At 43.6% G+C, this 23,240-nt stretch overlaps 1 protein-coding gene across 2 annotated transcripts in view; it reads left to right on the forward strand.

Annotated features, from left to right (window-relative positions):
• The window catches only part of LOC139408682 (calcium/calmodulin-dependent protein kinase type 1D-like), a 43,325-nt gene that overhangs the window by 7,592 nt on the left and 12,493 nt on the right, over positions 1-23,240 (forward strand). For both annotated transcript variants that reach the window (XM_071152884.1, XM_071152895.1), the window contains exon 2: positions 18,907-19,038. In XM_071152884.1, coding sequence (XP_071008985.1) covers positions 18,907-19,038 — 132 coding nt within the window. The remainder of the gene's footprint in view (positions 1-18,906; positions 19,039-23,240) is intronic.

Raw genomic sequence — 23,240 nt, forward strand, 5'->3', positions numbered from 1 at the left:
AGAGCAGCTTACCGATCGCTGTACCTGTACACAGTCAATCTGTAAGTAGCACACCCAACTACCTCATCCCCATAATATTACTTACCCTCTTGCTCTTTTGCCCCCCAGTATCTCTACTTGTACATCATCATCTGCACATCTATCACTCCAGTATTAATGCTAAATTGTAATTATTTTGCCTCTATGGCCTATTTATTGCATTTACCTCCCTACTCTTCTACATTTGCACACACTGTACATAGATTTTAATATTTTTATTTTGTTATTGACTGTACGTTTTTGTTTGTGTAACTCTGTTTTTGTCGCATTGCGTTGCTTTATCTTGGCCAGGTCGCAGTTGTGAATGAGAACGTGTTCTCAACTGGCCTACCTGGTTAAATAAAGGTGAAAAAATAAAAAAATGAGTCACTGTCTAAACAGTCTGTAGGTTGAAAACCAGTCATCTCTACATAACAGCCCACCATGCCTGGGGGCGGCAGGTAGCCTAGTGGTTAGAGTGTTGGGCCAGTAACCGAAAGTGCCTACTTAAAGGTTAAAATGAAAACAAAAGAAATGAATTAAAAATGCCTCTGCCTGTCTGCCCACCAATGTCTTCAGTAGCTCGGTCGTGCTCAGTTTTGTTCTGTTGTAAACCTTTTTTTCTAACACACACACACTGTCCCATGTCAGCACAGCAGAGGCTCTGGTTGGGGCTCCTGCTGTGTTGTGTATAAGCAGAGACAGCAGGTGTGTGTAGTGTGTTGTATTCAGTGAGCTTGCTGCCTGCTGAGCTGCTGTCACAGGCTGACAGCAGGCGGTTCACTCAGGGTGAGCCAACCCTGGCAGGTTTAGCACACACATACACACAGCGCTGTCTTTTCTCCTCCCGACCCCTTATTCAGCGCTCAGCCTCAACACTTTGCTTGGGGATTAAGAATAGACTGATATAGGAAGGAGGTGACAGGGACAGAGAGATGTAGATTATCTCTTCTCCTCCTCTTCCTTCCCTTCCTCTACTTCGGACTTTCCCATCAGTGTCCAATAGGGATCATCCCTTCTCACTCATTCACTTTAGGTCTCCCTGACTGAATAACCTTCAACCCCTTCCCCCGACCCTCAAATTTACCCACTAGCCCATAGACACATTTACATCAGAAAGGATTGGATTGTTTATTAGGTATAAGCAATATGGCAGAAATTCCAACTAGCCTATCAGAGGTAAATGTGGAACTAGCACTATATTAGCACAAGAACACATTTTTAACTGACTTGCCTACTTAAATTGAAACAGTATTGCTCATACCTGTTCAATATTTTAAGATTTAGGTGAAAGGCTGTTTCTGGATGAGGCCATAATCTCCACCCGTTGCCCTTCAACAATGCATAGCGATGAGATGGGAAGCAAGCTTGGGAAAAAGAAAGGAACGGCCAAATTGGTCACCATTGAAAACATCAATGCTCAGTCACATTGATTTGGGTCACGCCAAGAGACCTTACGTAATTCATTCCGTTCCATCCAACTATATTGTCCTGGCGGGGAAATTCATTGTGCTTCCGGGGGCACGTAAGACACACAATTTAGTATACAGTTAAGAAGTAATATGTGTCACAGTCATATACAGTGGGGCAAAAAAGTATTTAGTCAGCCACCAATTGTGCAAGTTCTCCCACTTAAAAAGATGAGAGGCCTGTAATTTTCATAGGTACACTTCAATTATGACAGACAAAATGAGAAAAAAAAATCCAAAAGAATCACATTGTAAGATTTTTTATGAATTCATTTGCAAATTATGGTGGAAAATAAGTATTTGGTCACCTACAAACAAGCAAGATTTCTGGCTCTCACAGACCTTTAACTTCTTCTTTAAGAGGCTCCTCTGTCCTCCACTCGTATTAATGGCACCTGTTTGAACTTGTTATCAGTATAAAAGACACCTGTCCACAACCTCAAACAGTCACACTCCAAACTCCACTATGGCCAAGACCAAAGAGCTGTCAAAGGACACCAGAAACCAAATTGTAGACCTGCACCAGGCTGGGAAGACTGAATCTGCAATAGGTAAGCAGCTTGGTTTGAAGAAATCAACTGTGGGAGCAATTATTAGGAAATGGAAGACATACAAGACCACTGATAATCTCCCTCGATCTGGGGCTCCACGCAAGATCTCACCCCGTGGGGTCAAAATGATCACAAGAACGGTGAGCAAAAATCCCAGAACCACACGTGGGGACCTAGTGAATGACCTGCAGAGAGCTGGGACCAAATTAACAAAGCCTACCATCAGCAAGGGCATTGAAGATGAAACGTGGCTGGGTCTTTCAGCATGACAACCAAATCAAATTTTATTTGTCACATACACATGGTTAGCAGATGTTAATGCGAGTGTAGCGAAATGCTTGTGCTTCTAGTTCCGACAATGCAGTAATAACCAACAAGTAATCTAACTAACAATTCCAAAAGTACTACCTTATACACACAAGTGTAAAGGGATAAATAATATGTACATAAAGATATGTGAATGAGTGATGGTACAGAACGGCATAGGCAAGATGCAGTAGATGGTATCGAGTATAGTATATACATATGAGATGAGTATGTAAACAAAGTGGCATAGTTAAAGTGGCTAGTGATACATGTATTACATAAAGATGCAGTAGATGATATAGAGTACAGTATATACGTAGACATATGAGATGAATAATGTAGGGTATGTAAACATTATATTAAGTAGCATTGTTTTAAAGTGGATAGTGATATATTTTACATCAATTCCCATTATTAAAGTGGCTGGAGTTGAGTCAGTGTGTTGGCAGCAGCCACTCAATGTTAGTGGTGGCTGTTTAACAGTCTGATGGCCTTGAGATAGACAATGATCCCAAACACACCGCTCGGGCAACGAAGGAGTGGCTTCGTAAGAAGCATTTCAAGGTCCTGGAGTGGCCTAGCCAGTCTCCAGAGCTCAACCCCATAGAAAATCTTTGGAGGGAGTTGAAAGTCTGTGTTGCCCAGCAACAGCCCCAAAACATCACTGCTCTAGAGGAGATCTGCATGGAGGAATGGGCCAAAATACCAGCAACAGTGTGTGAAAACCTTGTGAAGACTTACAGAAAACGTTTGACCTCTGTCATTGCCAACAAAGGGTATATAACAAAGTATTGAAAAACTTTTGTTGTTGACCAAATACTTATTTTCCACCATAATTTGCAAATAAATTCCTTAAAAATCCTACAATGTGATTTTCTGGAATTTTTTTCCCTCATTTTGTCTGTCATAGTTGAAGTGTACCTATGATGAAAATTACAGGCCTCTCATCTTTTTATGTGGGAGAACTTGCACAATTGGTGCAGTGGAACCTGTCGTACAGTATTCACGGAGTGGGTGATCGTAACGGCAGAAGGTTACGATGCCCTCGTCTGTTCTTTTTATTGTTACCTGTGAATGTCGTCATAATGAGTCACTGTCTGAACAGTCGATAGGTTGAAAACCAGTCATCTCTACATAACAGCTCACCATGCCTCTGCCTGTCTGCCCACCTACATCTGCTGTAGCTCGGTCGTGCTCAGTTTTGTTCTGTAAAACTTTCTTCCACACCCACACACACACGCACACACACACGCACACACAGTCCCATGCCAACACAGCAGAGGCCCTGGTTGGGGCTCCTGCTGTGTTGTGTATAAGCAGAGACAGCAGGTGTGGTGTATTCAGTCAGCTAGCTGCCTGCTGAGCTGGTGTGGTGGTCGGGTCACTCAGGGTGAGTCAGCCCTTCCAGCTATAGCACCCACACACACAGCACGGTCCTCTCTCCTCCTCTTCCCAATCCCTCATTCAGCCTAGACCCTTTGCTTGGGAATTAAGAATAGACTTATCAAAGGAGTGCGGGACAGGAAGAGACCCAGATTCTCAGATTCTTCCTTCCCCTCCTTCATTTCAGGCTTCTCCAGAAATTCCAACTAGCCTACCAGAGGGAAATGTGGCACTACCACCATATTGCACATACCTATTCAATCCTTTAAGAATCGAGGTGAAGTCCTTATGGTTAATAGGGCTGCTTCTGGATGAGGCCATAGTCTTTTCCTTGTTACCCTTCAGCAATGCATAGCTATGAGAGGGAGAATCTGCTATTGATCCACGGACCCTGACATCACACTTTCTAATATTGTTCCTTTACTACAGCTCAATTGAATGTTTGGCAGGCAGGTGTAATCCATTTTGTTTCCCAATACAAACAGAAGGATAGATAAGCTTAGATTTTTGATTACAATAGAATAAAAGTTGTGTTAAACAAACATCTGATGTGTGCTCTTTGAATGAGAAATATATATATCACACTGAACAAAAATAAGTGCAACATGTAAAGTGTTGGTCCCATGTTTCATGAGCTGAAATTAAAGATCCCAGAAATGTTCCAATGCACAAAAAGCTTCTCAAATGTTGTGTACGAATTTGTTTACATCCCCGTCAGTGAGAATTTCTACTTTGCCAATATAATTAGTCCTCCTGACAGGTGTAGAATATCAAGAAGCTGATTAAATGGCATGATCATTACACATGTGCACCTTGTGCTGGGAACAAAAGGCCACCCCATAAATGTGCAGTTTTGTCACACAACACAATACTACAGATGTTTTAATTTTGGTGGAGTGTTGAATTGGCATGCTGACTACAGGAATGCCCACCAGAGCTGTTGCCAGATAATTGAATGTTTATTTCTCCACCATAAGCTGCCTCCAACGTCGTTTTAGAGAATTTGTCAGTACGTCCAACCGGCCTCACAAACGCAGACCACGTGTAACCACGCCAGCCCAGGACCTCCACATCTGCCTTCTTCACCTGCAGGATCGTCTGAGACCAGCCACCCGGACAGCTGATGAAACTGTGGGTTTGCTCGTCATCGTCACCAGGGTCTTAACCTGACTGCAGTAACCGACTTCAGTGGGCAAATGCTCACCTTTGATGGTCACTGGCATTCTGGGAAGTGTGCTCATGGATAGAATTCCAGGTATTCCAAATTGTATTTGTCACATGCGCCAAATACTTAGCCCTGAACCAACCATGCTTTAAGAAGTTAAGAAAAGTTATGTGAAAAATAATTTAACAGCAGCAGTAAAATAACAAGCAAGGCTATGTACAGGGGGTACCGGTACAGAGTATATGTGCGAGGGAACCGGTTAGTTGAGGTAATTAAGGTAATATGTACATGTAGGTAGAGTTAAAGTGACTGCATAGATTATAAACAGAGTAGCAGCAGTGTAAAAGAGGGTAGCCCTTTGATTGACTGTTCAGGAGTATTATGGCTCGGGGGTTGAAGCTGTTAAGAAGCTTTTTGGACCTCGACTTGGTGCTCCGGTACCGCGTGCCATGTGATAGCAGAGAGAACAGTCTATGACTAGGGTGGCTGGAGTTTTAGGGCCTTCCTCTGACGCTGTCTGATACAGAGGTCCTTCGCCCCAGTGATGTTCTGGGCCTTACGCACTACCCTCTGTAGTGCCTTGCGGTCGGAGGCCAAGCAGTTGCCATACCAGGCGGTGATGCAACCAGTCAGGATGCTCTCGATGGTGCAGCTGTAGAAACTTTTGAGGATCTGAGGACCCATGCCAAAATCTTTTCAGTCTACTTGTTACATGCAATATGCTTTGTGGACGGTTTTATGGTGGAACAAAGGTGTGGTTGAATTTATTTATATGTCTTATTGTCTCTAACCTTAGGCATATATATCACAGTGGCAATGTATATTAATTATTTATAGAACAAATTAACACATAGGTTGTAATAATAGAACACATAGGTTGTTATAAGAACACATAGGTTGTTATAAGAACACATAGGTTGTTATAAGAACACATAGGTTGTAATAAGAACACATAGGTTGTAATAATAGAACACACAGGTTGTTATAGAACACATAGGTTGTAATAAGAACACATAGGTTGTTATAGAACACACAGGTTGTAATAAGGCTTTTGTTCTGGCTTGGCTTCCCCAGGGATTTTCTTCCCACGCACGGATCCTGTCGACATCAGTCAGTCAGATCCACTGCTGCTTGGCCGGCATCTCGCTCTCGCTCGCACTCAATGATGGTGCTCTCAATGATGATGTCAGAGATGCATTTAGTACCAGAAACAAACAAATACTTCTACAGTGCCTCCCGCTTTTACTTATCACATCTGTGCAGGACAATTAGACCACCATAACCATATTCACTGTAACTGGACTGCTCTGTAGCGTTAAGACCACTTTAAAGGGTTTTCTCTTATTACCTTCCTTTACCCAGTCCTATTTTCAGGGAAAGTGCTGTAGTGTAGCTAGTCTCTTTTCAGGCAGGCACTGAGGGATTGTGGAGTAAAGTGTGTGTGTGTGTGTACACACAGTCGGTCCTCAAACGAGTGGCTGGCTCTTGGGGGAGAGGGGATTGAGTTGAGCTGCAGCTAGGAAATTGGTATGATGATGGGGACCCTTTAGATGTGGCTGTGGCTGTTGTAAGTGTATGTGTGTCCGTATGTGGGTGCAGAAGTGTCTCTGCCTCCTCATATGCATTCGTTGAATCCCTGATTACTTGAATCTGGTCCTGTATTCATAGGACTTCTTCACCTGATCCTAGATCAGCACTCCTGTTCTAAGACGCTTTATAACGACACCCAGACGTGATAGTAGTACAGGATATAGTAAGGGGAGCTGGTTTGGGTCTGGAAACACGGGTCAAGTTAATAGTAGGGATTTAACGATTCAGGTCCGCGGACCCCGAACCGATCCAAATGTAGCATGCATCGGTCAGAAAATGTATTCAAAAGTTACGATACACAGATTCACAAATGTTTTGCTCCTATTTCTTTGTTTCTACCTTCCAAAAAATATCATTTTTTTGTACAACTGATGTGTTCTCTCGTTCATGGTCAAACTAAGAATGTAACTGTCTTGACAGTCATGCCCAACAACCTAGGGAATATCAGTAACCTAGTCAAACTGCGCACTGTGCCAGCTTCGCATGCAGACCAATGTCTGGTAGGTGGCCTGTTCCTGATCTTGCTCATCTGAGCAACACGTTCAGCATTCAAATGCAAAAATAGTTTGTGTGATATTAGGCAGCATTAGTTCACAACCTAAAGTGCCTTCAGAAAGTATTCACACCCCATTATTAAAAATAAAAAGCTGGAATGTCTTGAGTCCAGTTATTCAATCCCTTTTGTTATGGCAAGCCTAAATAAGTTCAGCATGAAACATTTGCTTAAGTCACATATGTTGCATGCATAATAACATAATAGTGTTTAACATGATTTTTGAATGACTACCTATATACCCCACAGGTACAATTATCTGTAAGGTCCTTCAGTTGAGCAGGGGATTTCAGACACTGATTCAACTACAAAGACACGGGAGGTTTTTCAATGCCTCGCAAAAAAAAGAGCACCTATTGGTAGATGGGTAAAGACAAAAAAAAGAGCACCTATTGGTAGATGGGTAAAGACAAAAAAAAGCAGACATTTAATATCCCTTTGAGCATGATGAATTTATAATTACACTATGGATGGTGTATCAACCAGGGACCTTCTGCACACATCAACAACTGACACCCACGAAGCATCGTTACCCATCGCTCCACAAAAGCCGCGGCCCTTGCAGAGCAAGGGGAACTACTACTTCAAGGTCTCAGAGCAAGTGGCGTCACTGATTGAAACGCTATTTAGCGCCCACGCTAACTAAGCTAGCCGTTTCACATCCGTTACAAATACACCCTCAGGGATTTCACCACGAGGTCAATGGGGACTTTAAAACACTTAAAGTTTAATGGCTGTGATGGCAGAAAACAACTGAGGGTGGATCAACAAAATTGTAGTTACTCCACAATACTAACCTAAATGACAGAGTGGCTGCATCATGTTATGGCTATGCTTGTCATCGGCAAGGACTCGTTTTTTAAAGATGAAAATAAATGGAAAAGAGCTGAGCACAGGCAAAGCCCCAGAGGAAAAACCTGGGTCATCAGTCTGCTTTCCAACAGACACTGGAAGACAAATTCACCTTTCAGCAGGACAATAATCTAAAATACAACAGCAAATATACTGTACACAGTACAACATTTAATGTTCCTGAGTGGCCAAGTTACACACAGCTGTAAACCCTGCCAAGGGGGATTCTAACACATATTGACTCAGAGGTGTGAATACTTACGTAAATTAGATTTCTGTATTTCATTAAATTAAATTTGCAAACATTTCTAAAAATATGTTTTTACTTTGTCATTATGGGATATTGTGTGTAGATAGGCAGGGAAAAATATATATTTAATCCATTTTGAATTCACGCTGTAACACAACAATATTATATGGAATAAGTCAAGGGGTATGAATACTTTCTGAAGGCACTGTATGTAATTTGCTAGGTTATTCATATCTATGAGATGTTGAAAATTGTTTTACCGGAATAAAAGTAAGCTACCAGAAACAACTCTCATTTGGCTATACTTGCTGAACAGTGTTTACAATTTGATTTTATTTCGATTGTTAAGATTCACCATCAGTTTTGGTAGTTTTGCTTTAAACAATCAGTCAATATTGTTATTTTTAGATATACAGGGTAAATTTGATACATTTATCATGTGGAATCACTTTTATGATGCGCACTGCATGGCCAATGTGCATCTTCAAACGGTCAAAACCATTTCATTTTGAGAGGGGTGAAATCCAAACTTGTGCTACATATTCATTGGCTATGTCATACCTAATTCATAAACATTGATACATGACTAGCTCATACACTTAATCTTGCAAAAATGATACGGTTTTTTAGTGGGTGATGGTGATTTCTAAACATGATGGTGATTTTCAAATAGGCTACATTGCAGCCCCCCCATCTGATATTGTAGATGCTTAGTCTCCCTTATGGCTCAGATCAGGTACCTGCATAATACATACACATAATTTACAGTACATTCGGAAAGTATTCATACCCCTTGACTTTTTCCACATTTGTGACCGACCGTCTCGATTCAGTCTTGAGGCAAAATATCCAATGTTTTTTACAATGGATAAAAGTAAAGACTCAGCTAGAAAAAAGTAATTCTGCTTTGAAAGTTGATAAACCTGTAACCTCACTTTTGAGAAAATGGCCCTTGAGTGTTTTGGTACACCTACTGGAGAGTTCTTCTTTGTCTACACCCATTCAGCATCATTCACACCCTCTTACGCTTTAACCCCACCAATCTCTTTAAGGATTCACATATGTACTAAGCAACCAAAGATTTCGAGACCTAAAGTCTGGTATATACTACGGGTGTGTTCGTAAATTTAATCTGGAGTGCCAGAGTGTGTTCTGGGTGTTCGTAAACTCAGAGCGTTTGTCAGATTTGTCTTTCGTAAATTCCGAGTGTTTCGCTCTCAGAGCGTTCATAGAGCACACTTGACGCTCTGGCCGAGGAGTAGCGTTGATCTGAGCGTTCTGACCTAACAGCAGCAGTCAAGCTAACTGGCTAACGTTGGCTAGCTTGCTAGCTTCTTCCAGACACAATGAGAGAACGGCTCAATCTGACCATTTTACTCGCCCTAGCAGAGCTGGTTAGGCTGTTTTTATGTTAACCAAAGCGTTGCTGACTGCAACTGTGCTGCTGGCAAATTTGATTACGCATTTTTGCCAACGTTTACTGACACCGGCCATATTCAACGGGTGTTGAGCGTTTGTAAATTTGTCAGTTATTCTGCTCTCTGGCACACTCAGACGAGTGCTCTGAAATCGGAATAGATAACCAAAGTGAATTTACCAGCTACGTCTAGCAACAATTGTCGCAGTGACAACATAAACATTCTATTGAAATAGTTACTTGTATAGTAGAGTCTTTTGTTAAGACATGTAGCTAGCTAGCTAAACAATGAAGCATCATCCCAACTCGTTACTACCCTGCATGAATCTGCAGGTAGCTAACCAACCAGGTTCAATGTAAGCTAGTTAACATTAGGCTATAACCAGCAATGCAAATGAACCTGAGATACAAATAATATAAAAAAGCTATATAAAGGATTACATACACATACTGACCAGCTCATTACAGACAGAAGCATGCTACATGGCAGACCGATCCGAATGAATCTCTTGGCATGTCCAGCCCACTCATTATCTCAGCCAATCATGGCTAGCTGTCTTTTTTCCCGTGGCTAATCCAACAAGGTTCGTAATTTAATAATTGTATTTTCAAAACAGTAACAGTCGGACACTTACATGGAATTTCAGGCTTAGCTGCAATCTTTAGAATAGATTTTGGCGAGTTACAGTCTCTTTCTTTTCCGCTCTCTCGCTCCCTCTCTCTCACCCCCCTCTCTGTCGCCCCCCTCTCTCTCACCCCCCTCTCTGTCGCCCCCCCTCTCTCTTGCTCTCCCCTCTGTCTCTCGCCTTCCCTCTCTCCCTCTCTCTCGCCCTCTCTCTCGCCCTCCCTCTCTCTCTCCCTCCCTCCCTCCCTCTCTCTCTCCCTCTCTCTCGCCCTCCCTCTCTCCCGCCCTCCCTCTCTCTCTCGCCCACCCTCTCTCTCTCGCCCACCCTCCCTTTCTCTCTCCCGCCCTCCGTCCCTTTCTCTCACCCTCCCTCTCTCTCGCCTGCCCTCTCTCGCCTGCTCGCCCACCCTCCCTCTCTCTCGCCTGCCCTCTCTCGCCTGCTCGCCCACCCTCCCTCTCTCTCTCTTGCCCGCCCTCCCTCTCTCTCTCTCTCGCCCACCCTCCCTCTCTCTCGCCCGCCCTCACTCCATCTCGCCCGACCGACCGCCCGCCCTCTCTCTCTCTCTCTCTCTCTCTCGCCTCAGCCGAACTAACCTCCAGGAAACAAAGATTAGAATGATTATTTCTACCATTTAATCAAGAGTCTGGCGAGCCGAGCACAGAGCTTACATTCCAGGAAAGCAACCCCAGGCCCTAGCCAGTGCTCATAACAACAACATGTAGGCCTAACGTTCCGTGTTGATGCAGTAGCAGACACTGGACAGAAGTTGTTAGTAATCATCAGTATGAGAGAATGTTATATTATTCTCAGGAATAATAGAGGCAACATTTTCCAAAACAGAATTTGCTGTACAGTATGTATAATGCCTGTTTTAAAGTGATCATAATCTGATTCACGTCGTATATTGACACGCTTATGAAAGCCTATGCCACATTGCCAGTCTTAAGATGAGATGGTGCCTTTTGCTTGTCTTGGTGAATGTTGGCATAACACTGTCTATAGTGTTGGCTTCAATTCTATTTCAATTCATGGGAGCTCATAACAGCAACATGTAGGTGCCACTGGTTGCCCCAGGCGCATTTAAAAAAACATATTTTTGAAAAGGAGATGAGTATCTAGCAACGTAGTAAAAACAAACGTTCAAATCATAATACATTCTCTGCTCTTGTGACGCACGTGCAGTACTGTCCAAGGGAATTATATATATATTGTTTAACCTTTATTTAACTAGGCAAGTCAGTTAAGAACAAATTCTTATTTTCAATGACAGCCTAGAAACAGTGGGTTAACTGCCTGTTCAGGGGCACAACGACAGATTTGTACCTTGTCAACTCGGGAATTTGAACTTGCAACCTTCCGGTTACTAGTCCAACACTCTAACCACTAGGCTACCCTGCAGCCCCACAGTGTCCGTTGCTTGAAATAATGTCTGTTGATGTAATATCGCAAACGGACATGGCAGTTTCACCGCAATGGATTCCAAACTTTGACATCCCACTAGTATTGATGTAATCATCACTTTGAGGGAATTTTGGCAACACTTTAGCCTGCAGCTATTATGATTCAGTTACAATACACTGTAAGACCTGTCATAAGCATGCGTGTCCGCTTATAACAACATTACCATCTCATTGTGATCCTGACTAAATCACAGCCGCTTTGTAAATGTCCTACTGGAGAGACATGACGTGTCATACGCCTGAGCCGTTGCTCGTCTTGGTGACTGTCGGCATACAACACTGTGTATTGGGTAACTGAATAGTCCTGACGGGACAAGGACGCCAGTGACCGTACTCGAGCAAGGTTGTGGTCCGTGGACTGTTCTGCAGCCGAACGATGACCATGAACTCGACCCCTAAAAGGGAATTGTAATTCCATTAGACCAGTACATGCTCTACCCCATCTGGATTATCTAGCCTGGCTGGCAATGACTTTCCATCCAATAGATGACATAAGCGGAGCATTAATGCGTCTTACACAACATGATTCTCTGTGATTTACTCTGACTCAGCAGCTACCGCAGCAGCACAGGCCATGACTAGGGCATGCACGCAGACACACACACACAGACACACACACACACACACCAACTCTAGCCTAGCTCGGCCCCCGTGACCCCCAAAACCACTCCACACTTTTTAACATTTACTTAAACTCACTCTATATTCGCATAATTGCCAATGGTTTATTATGCGAGTGCCCCGTGCTCTTTAGAGAAAATGAAAAACCGTCCCACTGCACCCGTCTCAGGTTATTTCTTTCTCTAAAGTTACATTTGAAACATTTCCTAAGCAGACTCGCTAAAGGAATCTTAGGATGTGCAAGTGCTTTTCATGTTTGAGTGCCCTGAGCCTGAGAGTACTGGATGAGTTAGGTGTCTTGTTACAGGCTTATTGCCTACAGAAGCTGTCAAATGGGTTTCACAGAGGAGGAATATCCATTCGTCAGCTCAGCTAGCATCGTAGCCTGGTCTCAAGTCGTACACAACCATGCAGGTGTGACCCACTGTGGTTTGAAACTGGATCTGGTGTGTCACAAGACTGGGTTAGGCCACTCTGCTAAAGCCCGAGGCATTAGCCCGGGAAGCCAACGTAAGTCTTCAGGTCTCGGACAAGATTTCTTATCCTGCAAGTGTAGCTCACTCTGGAAGGACCTGTTGAGGTAACCGACTAGGAGCTAATCAGCTACTTATTCCACGAAAGCAGAGCAAAAGAGAGCCATCGTATTCATGGCAGTAAAGCGCTCAAGGTCAAAGCCAACTAGTCTATGACATAGACACACTGATAGCACTACTAGATTGTGACACTTATTCAAAGCCGTTTCGTAGAGCCACGCTGTCATTTTTAAATCCAGTAATGGATTGAAAGGAGTTTTACTCAAGAGCCAAATTTAGAAAAGCTTTTCTCCTCAATTAATGCTGCGCTTACGTTCCAGCTCACACCTTGGATTATAGTCAAACAGGGTAGAGTCAGTCACATAAGGTGTCAAGTAAAACACGTAGTCGCTCTCTCGTCTGACTGTGTGTACGCCCAAATGTTTTATTTTAACCTCAAGAAAATATGCGTCCTTACTTCCACCCGTAAAGAGTTGCCTATATTGTGGGAGCCCCTATTGTGTATCATGTACCGTGTGTGTGTCATGTAGTGGCAGTGAGACAAAAGTCTCTGCGGCGTTCTTAGTTACCAGCAGGAAATGATGCTGGCTCACCCTGTGCGAGGTGAAGGTAGAATTGCACTGCAGCAACCGTCTTCTAACCGTGTGTGTGGTGAACGCTTGCTTCTTTGCGTTGAAACAATCCCCTCCAAGCTTCCTGTGGTTTTAATCATTGTGTTCCTTTCACTCTGACTGCAGCATAGCGCAAGCTATACGATGCTCTGGTAAAGACATGCACGGAACACCTTTCTCACACACACATATACACACACACACACACACATTACATTCACGCAGCTGCGTATGAGTCAGATTTTCTTTCTCACTAAAGTCTCAATGCTGCAGCAGAGAGAAGATGGTAGAGGGTTATAGGAGGGTTATTGGATGGTTGTAGAGGCCAGCCTGTTGCTGTGCAGTTTGTGTGTGTGTGCGTGCATGTGTATCTGGAGGGTGTGTGACTGTGTGTGTTACTGTATCTATGATCTATGGAGTGTGTAGAGGAGAGCAGGATTAGCATGGATTTGATGACCAGGGGAGGTTTAGCAGGCTGACTACAGCTGAGTTTAGAGCCTGCTGAAAGGAGCCGATTTACACACACACACACACACACACACACACACACACACACACACACACACACACACACACAGTGGCTCGCAGGTCTGCATACACACATTCATACCCACACATGAAGTCAGAGTCAGCGTTAGCCTTTTGGGTGCCCCCCCCACACCTTGCGATCAAAACATTTTAGTAGCTCTCCTCTTGACAGCTAAAGTTTTCTTACTTTCCTGCAATTCTACATATTTTGCCATGGGGCATAGAGAAAATGTTGCAGTTTTAAAGCAGGTTTGATGCAATTATACTCATTTTGCCATGAGTCGGAGAAAAAAGTAGCTGTTTTTGTAACGAATTTCCTGCAATTCTTCACACAGGAACGCTTGTAGTTTTTAAATATGGTATCTTAGTGAGTAACAAAATCAATGGGAGCCCCACGATTGGTAATTCGACCATGACTACAGGTTTAGGTAGCTGGCTAGACTAACCAAATAATAAAAGGTTAAAAATGCTGACATGGGCTAATTGAGTGACTCAGTGACTGACATAAAATAAACTGCTGATGCACAACCACATTTCGAAATTGCTCCTGGTGTATTCTACTCTCAATAATAAGTTGAGACCCCGTCGTTTTGGCAGTGGGGTTGGAATGACCCGCTGGCCTACAGCCAGTGATCCATCCCTATAATAGACCCTCGACAGGAGCCAAGGCTTTAAAAACAGCAGTGCCACGGAGGTTGCTCTGTGTGTATGTGTGTGTGCGTGTGTGTGCGTGTGTGTGCGTGTGCGCGTGTGTGTGCGCTTGTGTTCGTGTGTGTGTGTGAAGGGATGGTGTGTATAGGGGTATGATAATGACTAACATTCAGGCACTTATTTCTGTTGTGCGGTTAAAGAGCAGGGAACACAGAAGAAAATGACACAAAAGTAAAGGGAATATAGAAAAGTAAGCGTGAGTATAGGCGGGGAGAAAGGGCAAGCCAGAGAGGGAAGGAGAGGAAACATAATGGAGGAAGCTGGCTACACGATCAATGCAGGGTTTTTATTAACTAACTTTAAACGGCACAGCACAAGGACATGGCTGGTAGGGCTGGTAGGGCTGGTAGGTAGGTTTGCGATACAAATTATGATACGAGGCTGCACGCTAACCAATCATAGGGCATTTCGCAATATCTATGGAACAGGGTATGCAAGACAACATAGGAAGTATTCTAAGGAAAGTATAGCATCATAAGCGGTCTGATTGGCGATACACATACAGGCTAGAAAGTTGGCATTGTACAATTCTCCGTACACATAAAGGGCACTTGCTTAAGAGTGAGGGACGCACAACAAAGAACTTGGGCTGCCCCATGCCACCACACACTGAACAAACACTATGGAAACACAGGCTACTTTATACCAGAGGAATGGTGATTATCAGAGGGAGTTAAGGTGTGGTGACTTGGCAGGAGATGTGGGATGTCCAGAGGGTAATTAGGGAGTCGGGGCAATGGCATGATCCTTCGGAACAGTCCAAAGAGGATCTAGGTACTCTCTCTTTCATTTCCTCTCTCTGCCGCCTCTGTCTCTCTCAAATCAAAGTTTATTTGTCACATGCGCCGAATACAACAGGTTTCCTTACACTGAAATGCTTACTTACAGGCTCTAACAAATAGTGCAAAAAATGTATTAGGTGAACAATAGGTAAGTAAAGAAATAAAAACAACAGTGAAAAATAACAGTAGCGAGGCTATAAAAGTAGCAAGGCTACATACAGACACCGGTTAGTCAGGCTGATTGAGGTAGTATGTACATGTAGATATGGTTAAATGACTATGCATATATGATGGACAAAGAGTAGCAGTAGCGTAAAAGAGGGGTTGGTGGGTGGTGGGACACAATGCAGACAGCCCTGTTAGACAATGTGCGGGAACACTGGTTGGTCGGCCCAATTGAGGTAGTATGTACATGAATGTATAATTAAAGTGACGATGCATGTATGATAAACAGAGTATCAGCAGTGTAAAAAAGGGGTTGGGGGGGCACAATTTGCAAATAGTCCGGGTAGCCATTTGATTACCTGTTCAGGAGTCTTATGGCTTGGGGGTATAAACTATTGAGAAGCCTTTTTCTCCTAGACTTGGCACTCCGGTACCGCTTGCCATGCGGTAGTAGAGAGAACAGTCTGTGGCTGGGGTCTTTGACAATTTTTAGGGCCTTCCTCTGACACCGCCTGGTGTAGAGGTCCTGGATGGCAGGAAGCTTGGCCCCAGTGATGTACTGGGCCATACCCACTACCCTCTGTAGTGCCTTGTGGTCGGAGGCTGGACAGTTGCCATACCAGGCAGTGATGCAACCAGTCAGGATGCTCTCGATGATGCAGCTGTAGAACCTTTTGAGGATCTGAGGACCCATGCCAAATCTTTTTAGTTTCCTGAGGGGGAATAGGCTCTGTCGAGGCCCTCTTCACGACCGTGTTGGTGTGTTTGAACCATTCTAATTTGTTGGTGATGTGGCCGCCAAGGAACTTGAAGCTCTCAACCTGCTCCACTACAGACCCATCGATGAGAATGGGGGTGTGCTCGGTCCTCCTTTTTCCTGTAGTCCACAATCATCTCCGTAGTCTTGCTTACGTTGAGGGATAGGTTGTTATTCTGGCACCACCCGGCCAGGTCTCTGACCTCCTCCCTATAGGCTGTCTCATCATTGTCGGTGATCAGGCCTACCACTGTTATGTAATCTGCAAACTTAATGATGGTGTTGGAGTCGTGCCTGGCCATGCAGTCGTGGGTGAACAGGGAGTACAGGATGGGACTGAGCACGCACCCCTTGGGGGGTTCCAGTGTTGAGGATCAGCGTGGCAGATGTGTTGCTACCTAACTTCACCACCAGGGGGCGGCCCGTCAGGAAGTCCAGGATCCAGTTGCAGAGGGAGGTGTTTAGTCCCAGGATCCTTAGCTTAGTGATGAGCTTTGAGAGCACTATAGTGTTGAATGCTGAGCTGTAGTCAATGATTAGCATTCTCACTTAGGTGTTCCTTTTGTCCAGGTGGGTAGGGCAATAGAGATTGCATCATCTGTGGATCTGTTTGGGCGGTATGCAAATTGGAGTGGGTCTAGAGTTTCTGGGATAATGGTGTTGATGTGAGCCATGACCAGCCTTTCAAAGCACTTCATGGCTACGGACGTGAGTGCTACGGGTCTGTAGTCATTTAGGCAGGTTGCCTTTGTGTTTTTGGGCACAGGGACTATGGTGGTCTGCTTGAAACATGTTGGTATTACAGACTCAATAAGGGACAGGTTGAAATTGTCAGTGAAGACACCTGCCAGTTGGTCACCTGGTAATCAGTCTGGCCCCGCAGCCTTGTGAATGTTGCCCTGTTTAAAGGTCTTAATCACGTCGGCTACGGAGAGCGTGATCACACAGTCGTCCGGAACAGCTCTCATGCATGCCTCAGTGTTGCTTGCCTTGAAGTGAGCATAGAAGTGATTTAGCTCATCTGGTAGGCTCGTGTCACTGGGCAGCTCGCGGCTGTGCTTCCCTTTGTTGTCTGTAATATTTTACAAGCCCTGCCACATAAGATGAGCGTCGGAGCTGGTGTAGTATGATTCAATCTTAGCCCTGTATTGATGCTTTTCCTGTTTGGATCGACGCAGGGCATAGCAGGATTTCTTCTAAGCTTCCGGGTTAGAGTCCCGCACCTTGAAAGCGGCAGCTCTACCCTTTAGCTCAGTGCGAATGTTGCCTGTAATCCATGGCTTCTGGTTGGGGTATGTACGTACAGTCACTGTGGGGACGACGTCCTCGATGCACTTATTGATAAAGCCAGTGACTGATGTGGTGTACTCCTCAATGCCATCGAAAGAATCCCGGAACATGTTCCAGTCCGTGATAGCAAAACAGTCCTGTAGTTTAGCATCTGCTTCATCTGAACACTTTTTTATGGAACGAGTCACTGGTGCTTCCTGATTTTAATTTTTGCTTGTAAGCAAGAATCAGGAGGATAGAGTTGTGGTCGGATTTACCAAATGGAGGGAGAGGGAGAGCTTTGTATGTGTCTCTGTGTGTGGAGTACAGGTGATCTAGAATTTTCTTCCCCCACTGGTTGCACATTTAACATGTTGATAGAAATTTGGTAGAACTGATTTGTTTCCCTGCATTAAAGTCTCTGGCCACTAGGAGTGCCGCCTCTGGGTGAGTGGTTTCCTGTTTGCTTATTTCCTTATACAGAGTACATGCTGACAGAGTGTGGTCTTAGTGCCGGCATCTGTCTGTGGTGGTAAATAAACTGTCATGAAAAGTATAGCTGAAAACTCTCTAGGCAGGTAGTGTGGCCTGCAATTTATCACAATATACTCTACTTCAGGCGAGCAAAATCTAGAGACTTCCTTCGTGCACCAGCTGTTGTTTACAAATATTCACAGACCTCCCCCTCGTCTTACCAGAGTGTGCTGTTCTATCTTGCCGGTGCAGCGTATATCCCGCTAGCTGAATATCCATGTCGTCATTCAGCCACAATTCTGTGAAACACAGGATATTACAGTTTTTGATGTCCCGTTGGTAGGATATTCGTGATCGTACCTCGTCTAGTCTATTGTCCAATGATTGCACGTTGGCGAGTAATATTGACAGTAACGGCAATTTCCCACTCGCCTCCTGTGGGACCTCACGAGGCATCCCGCTCTGTGTCCTCTATACCTGCGTCTCCTCCTATTGCAAATAACGGGAATGTTGGCACTGTCAGGTGTTTGGAGAATGTCCTGTGCTTCCTGCTTGTTGAAGAAAAAATCTTCATCTAATCCGAGGTGAGTGATCGCTGTCCTGATATCCAGAAGCTCTTTTTTGCCATAAGATATGGTTGCAGAAACATTATGTACAAAATAAGTTACAAATAACGTGAAAAAACCCCACATAATAGCACAATTGGTTGGGCGCCCGTAAAACTGCTGCCATTTCTTCTGCCGCCATTTTAACAGTACCCCTCTCCCTCTCCCCCTCCCCTCTATCTCTATCTCCCTTTCCCTCTGTTTCCACAGTGGTGCGTTCTCTGAGGTGATCATGGCCAGGGAGAAGGCCACAGGGAAGATGGTTGCAGTGAAGTGCATCCCTAAGAAAGCACTGAAGGGAAAAGAGACCAGCATTGAGAATGAAATCGCCGTGCTTAGGAAGTAGGTACCGGGCGTCCTGAGGGGGATCAAAGGGGGGAGGTAGTTGCTTGGTTACGGTTGCCATCCTTCCACCCTGCCATCCTCTCTTTCTCTCTTCCTTCTCGCTGTAGTATCTGGGATCTACATCTGTTTATATTAGTTACTGTGCTGTTACTAAGCAGTAATGCATTACGGCAGTGTTACGTTACTACACCTAATAGGAAATGCACATGCGCACTGGAATGCCGGGAACTGTAGAGCACGAGGGTTTTTTGACTAAACGAAAACTAACGGTACTCCCGTGTCCTGCCTGGTCATTTCTCCACAACACAAATATTACACTCGCCAGTGCTTGTTTCTCTTGCTCCTTTATCTAATGACCCAGCACACATACGCTCCGCCTGCCCCTCATTCACCCACCTGTTTCTCTAAACGAGGCTCGTAATTTTCTCTTTTCCATGGTGTTTGTGTTTTGATCACCCACACCTTGTTGCTTGGACACCAGAGTGGTATACTACAATGCAAGCTAGATTTACTCAGGGTTTTCTTAAGCAAGCCAGATTCAGTTAGCTTCACATTCTAGCTCAGGCTTCATCCATATTACGACCGTGGATATTGCTCGTCCGCCTGCCACTAACTCTCGCAGGCTTGTAACTGCGTGTGCATGTCGAACGCCTGACTCTTCATTGAGACAATACTGAAACACCTATCCCTGGGTGCCACATTATCATTTGTGCCGACATCAAAATGAGAAAAAAGTTATCTTACTAATTCAGCAGGCTATGGTGTTACTTATTGTTGATGCCACCTTTAGTGTGTTTATCAATGCATAAGCACCTTTTTTCCCACTCGGTTATCCAGAGTTGACCAAAGTTACCTCGCTAACTACTCTAAACCAGGTACATAGTATACAGTTGAAGTCGAAAGTTTACATACACTTTGGTTGGAGTCATTAAAACTTGTTTTTCAACCACTACACACATTTCTTGTTATCAAACTATAGTTTTTATAAGTTGGTTAGGACATCTACTTTGTGCATGACACAAGTAATTTTACTTTTTTTATTTATTTCATCCTTGGAGCAATTTCCAAATGCCTGAAGGTACCACATTCACCTGTACAAACAATAGTACGCAAGTATAAACACCATGGGACCACGCAGCCGTCATACTGCTCAGGAAGGAGACTCCTTCTGTCTCCTAGAGATGAACGTGCTTTGGTGCGAAAAGTGCAAATCGATCCCAGAACAACAGCAAAGGACCTTGTGAAGATGCTGGAGGAAACAGGTACAAAAGTATCTATATCCACAGTAAAACGAGTCCTATATCGACAGAACCTGAAGGCAGCTCAGCAAGGAAGAAGCCACGCCAGACTACGGTTTGCAACTGCACATGGAGACAAAGATCGTACCTTTTGGAGAATTGTCCTCTGGTCTGATGAAAGAAAAATAGAACTGTTTGGCCATAATGACCATCGTTATGTTTGGAGGGAAAAGGGGGAGGCTTGCAAGCCGAAGAACACCATCCCAACCGTGAAGCACGGTGGTGGCATCATCATGTTGTGGGGGTGCTTTGCTGCAGGAGGGACTGGTGCACTTCACAAAATAGATGGCATCATGAAGAAGGGAAATTATGTGGATATATTGACGCAACATCTCAAGACATCAGTCAGGAAGTTGATGCTTGGTCGCAAATGGGTCTTCTAAATGGACAATGACCCCAAGCATACTTCCAAAAATGTGGCGACATGGCTTAAGGACAACAAAGTCAAGGTATTGGAGTGGCCATCACCAAAGCCCTGACCTCAATTCTACAGAAAATGTGTTGGCAGAACTGAAAAAGTGTGTGCTGAGCAAGGAGGCCTACAAACCTGACTCAGTTACACCAGCTCTGTCAGGAGGAATGGGCCGAAATTCACCCAACTTATTGTGGGAAGCTTGTGGAAGGCTTCCCGAAATGTTTGACCCAAGTTAAACAATTTAAAGGCAATGCTACCAAATACTAATTGAGTGTATGTAAACTTCTGACCCACTGGGAATGTGATGAAAGAAATAAAAGATGAAAAATCATTCTCTCAACTATTATTCTGACATGTCACATTCTTAAAATAAAGTGATGATCCTAACTGGCCTAAGACAGATAATTTTTACTAGGATTAAATGTCAGGAATTGTGAAAAACTGAGTTTTTAAATGTATTTGGCTAAGGTGTATGTAAACTTCAGACTTCAGCTGTAGGTATGGAGCCAAATACCTGTCGAAAGGTTGAACGTACATATCATTAGGATCGTAAGAATATCTATACGTAAATTGTTAGGATCGTGAGAAAAGCCATGCAAGAAACATAAAACGTAAACTTTTAAAATAGATCTGTAAACGTACAAAACCCTATGTTACAACTATTAATGAATATTTACACAATCAATTCTTACTTCACGTCTCCCTTTACTCGGTGACAGATCTTTTTTGTGCAGACAAACTTTATTCAGTAATGTGCCATCTGCAAAGGACATGAACTGAACGTAGCTATTATGGTGATCATGTGACCTAATGAATCGTACTTTTTCCTGTATTTGGGAGAACGGACTCTAGGCCTTGTATTAGGCGTTTTGATTGTTTTATTAATGAATTCCACTCTGTATGTAGGTTTGTTATAGCCATTTTCGTTGCACAACCCCGTCGCACAGAGGCTATATATCCATTTCAATAAATGAGACAAAACAAAATATTGATTAAGTCTAGGCTGTAACCTGTCCTGAGCGAAATAGCCAAGGGGTCCCAAATGGTCAAGACCATCTATAGCCTATTCTTAATGCGAGATCTGTTTTCCCGATCAGCCACTGCATGTACTTGTCAGAGTCGTGTGTTTAGGTGGCAGGGAAGTCAGGCGCAGGAGAATCAAACTGAGTGTAATGGAGTTATTTAATAACAATAAACGAAACATACTCCAAACACTAAATGTAACAATAAACAAAGTGGGTACGAGGACCCGACGAGCACCAATACAAAACACTGAATAACAAACAATCTCTGACAAAGACATGAGGGGGAACAGAGTGTTAAATACACAACAGGTAATGAATGGGATTGAAACCAGGTGTGTAGGAAGACAAGTCAAAACCAATGGAAAATTAAAAATGGATCAATGATGGCTAGAAGATCGGTGACGTCAACCGCCGAGCACCGCCTGAACAAGGAGAGGCTTCGACTTCGGTAGAAGTCGTGACAGTGCTTCTTCAACAATTTTGTTTAACATTTAGAGGATATATTTATAAACCTGTGAGCTAGGGTCTCTTTTTAACACGTGCAATATAATAAAAACAGTTATAAAACACAGAGTTCTAAAATTAATCTGCAAGACACCAGTACCCAACATGATAGCCTAAATTGCAATGCCTACAAGTTGAAGGCCAATTATTATTTTTTGGGGGATATGCCTAAATTAAACATTGAATTATTAAAGTGGCGGGCTAAAGAACTTAGACACATTTGAATACACATGTTTTTCAATTAACAAACTGGTGAGACTGTTCTAATCTCTTTTGATTTTAGTTCCTACTGCAACTCAAACAAATTACATACTGACTGACTGAACTGAATGAAGGATTAATTAGATGTTCAAATAGGTTGGATTGGCGAGTTGCGCGCATCATGCATGTTCTGCACTTTATTTGACTAGTAGGTAAATAGGCCTACATGGGGGTATAATGACTATGGCTGCATGCCTCCAGAAGGGGATCTTCTGAGGCTGAGGGGTGCTTTTCTGAAGGCGAATGGTGCTGTGGTGCTGCATGGAGATCACAAGCTCTTCAACTGGGCAGCAGTGTCACGATGGAGGGAATATCCTATAAATCAAATCCAAATCAAATTGTATTGGTCACATACACGTGTTTAACAGATGTTATTGCGGGTGTAGCGAAATTCTTGTGTTTCTAGCTCCAACAGTGCAGTAATATCTAACAATTTCACAGCAATACACACAAATCTAAAGGAATGGAATTAAGAATGTATAAATATTTGGACAAGCAATGTCAGAGCGGCATAGACAAAGATACAGTATATACAAATGAGATGAGTAATGCAAAATATGTAAACATTGTTAAAGTGACTAGTGTTCCATTATTAAAGTGGCCAGTGATTTCAAGTCTATGGATATAGGGCAGCAGCCTCTGTGCTAGTGATGGCTGTTTAACAGTCTGATGGCCTTGAGAGAGAAGCTGTTTTTC

The sequence above is a fragment of the Oncorhynchus clarkii genome, chromosome 1, assembly GCF_045791955.1.
Source record: "Oncorhynchus clarkii lewisi isolate Uvic-CL-2024 chromosome 1, UVic_Ocla_1.0, whole genome shotgun sequence".
Lineage (NCBI taxonomy): Eukaryota > Metazoa > Chordata > Actinopteri > Salmoniformes > Salmonidae > Oncorhynchus > Oncorhynchus clarkii.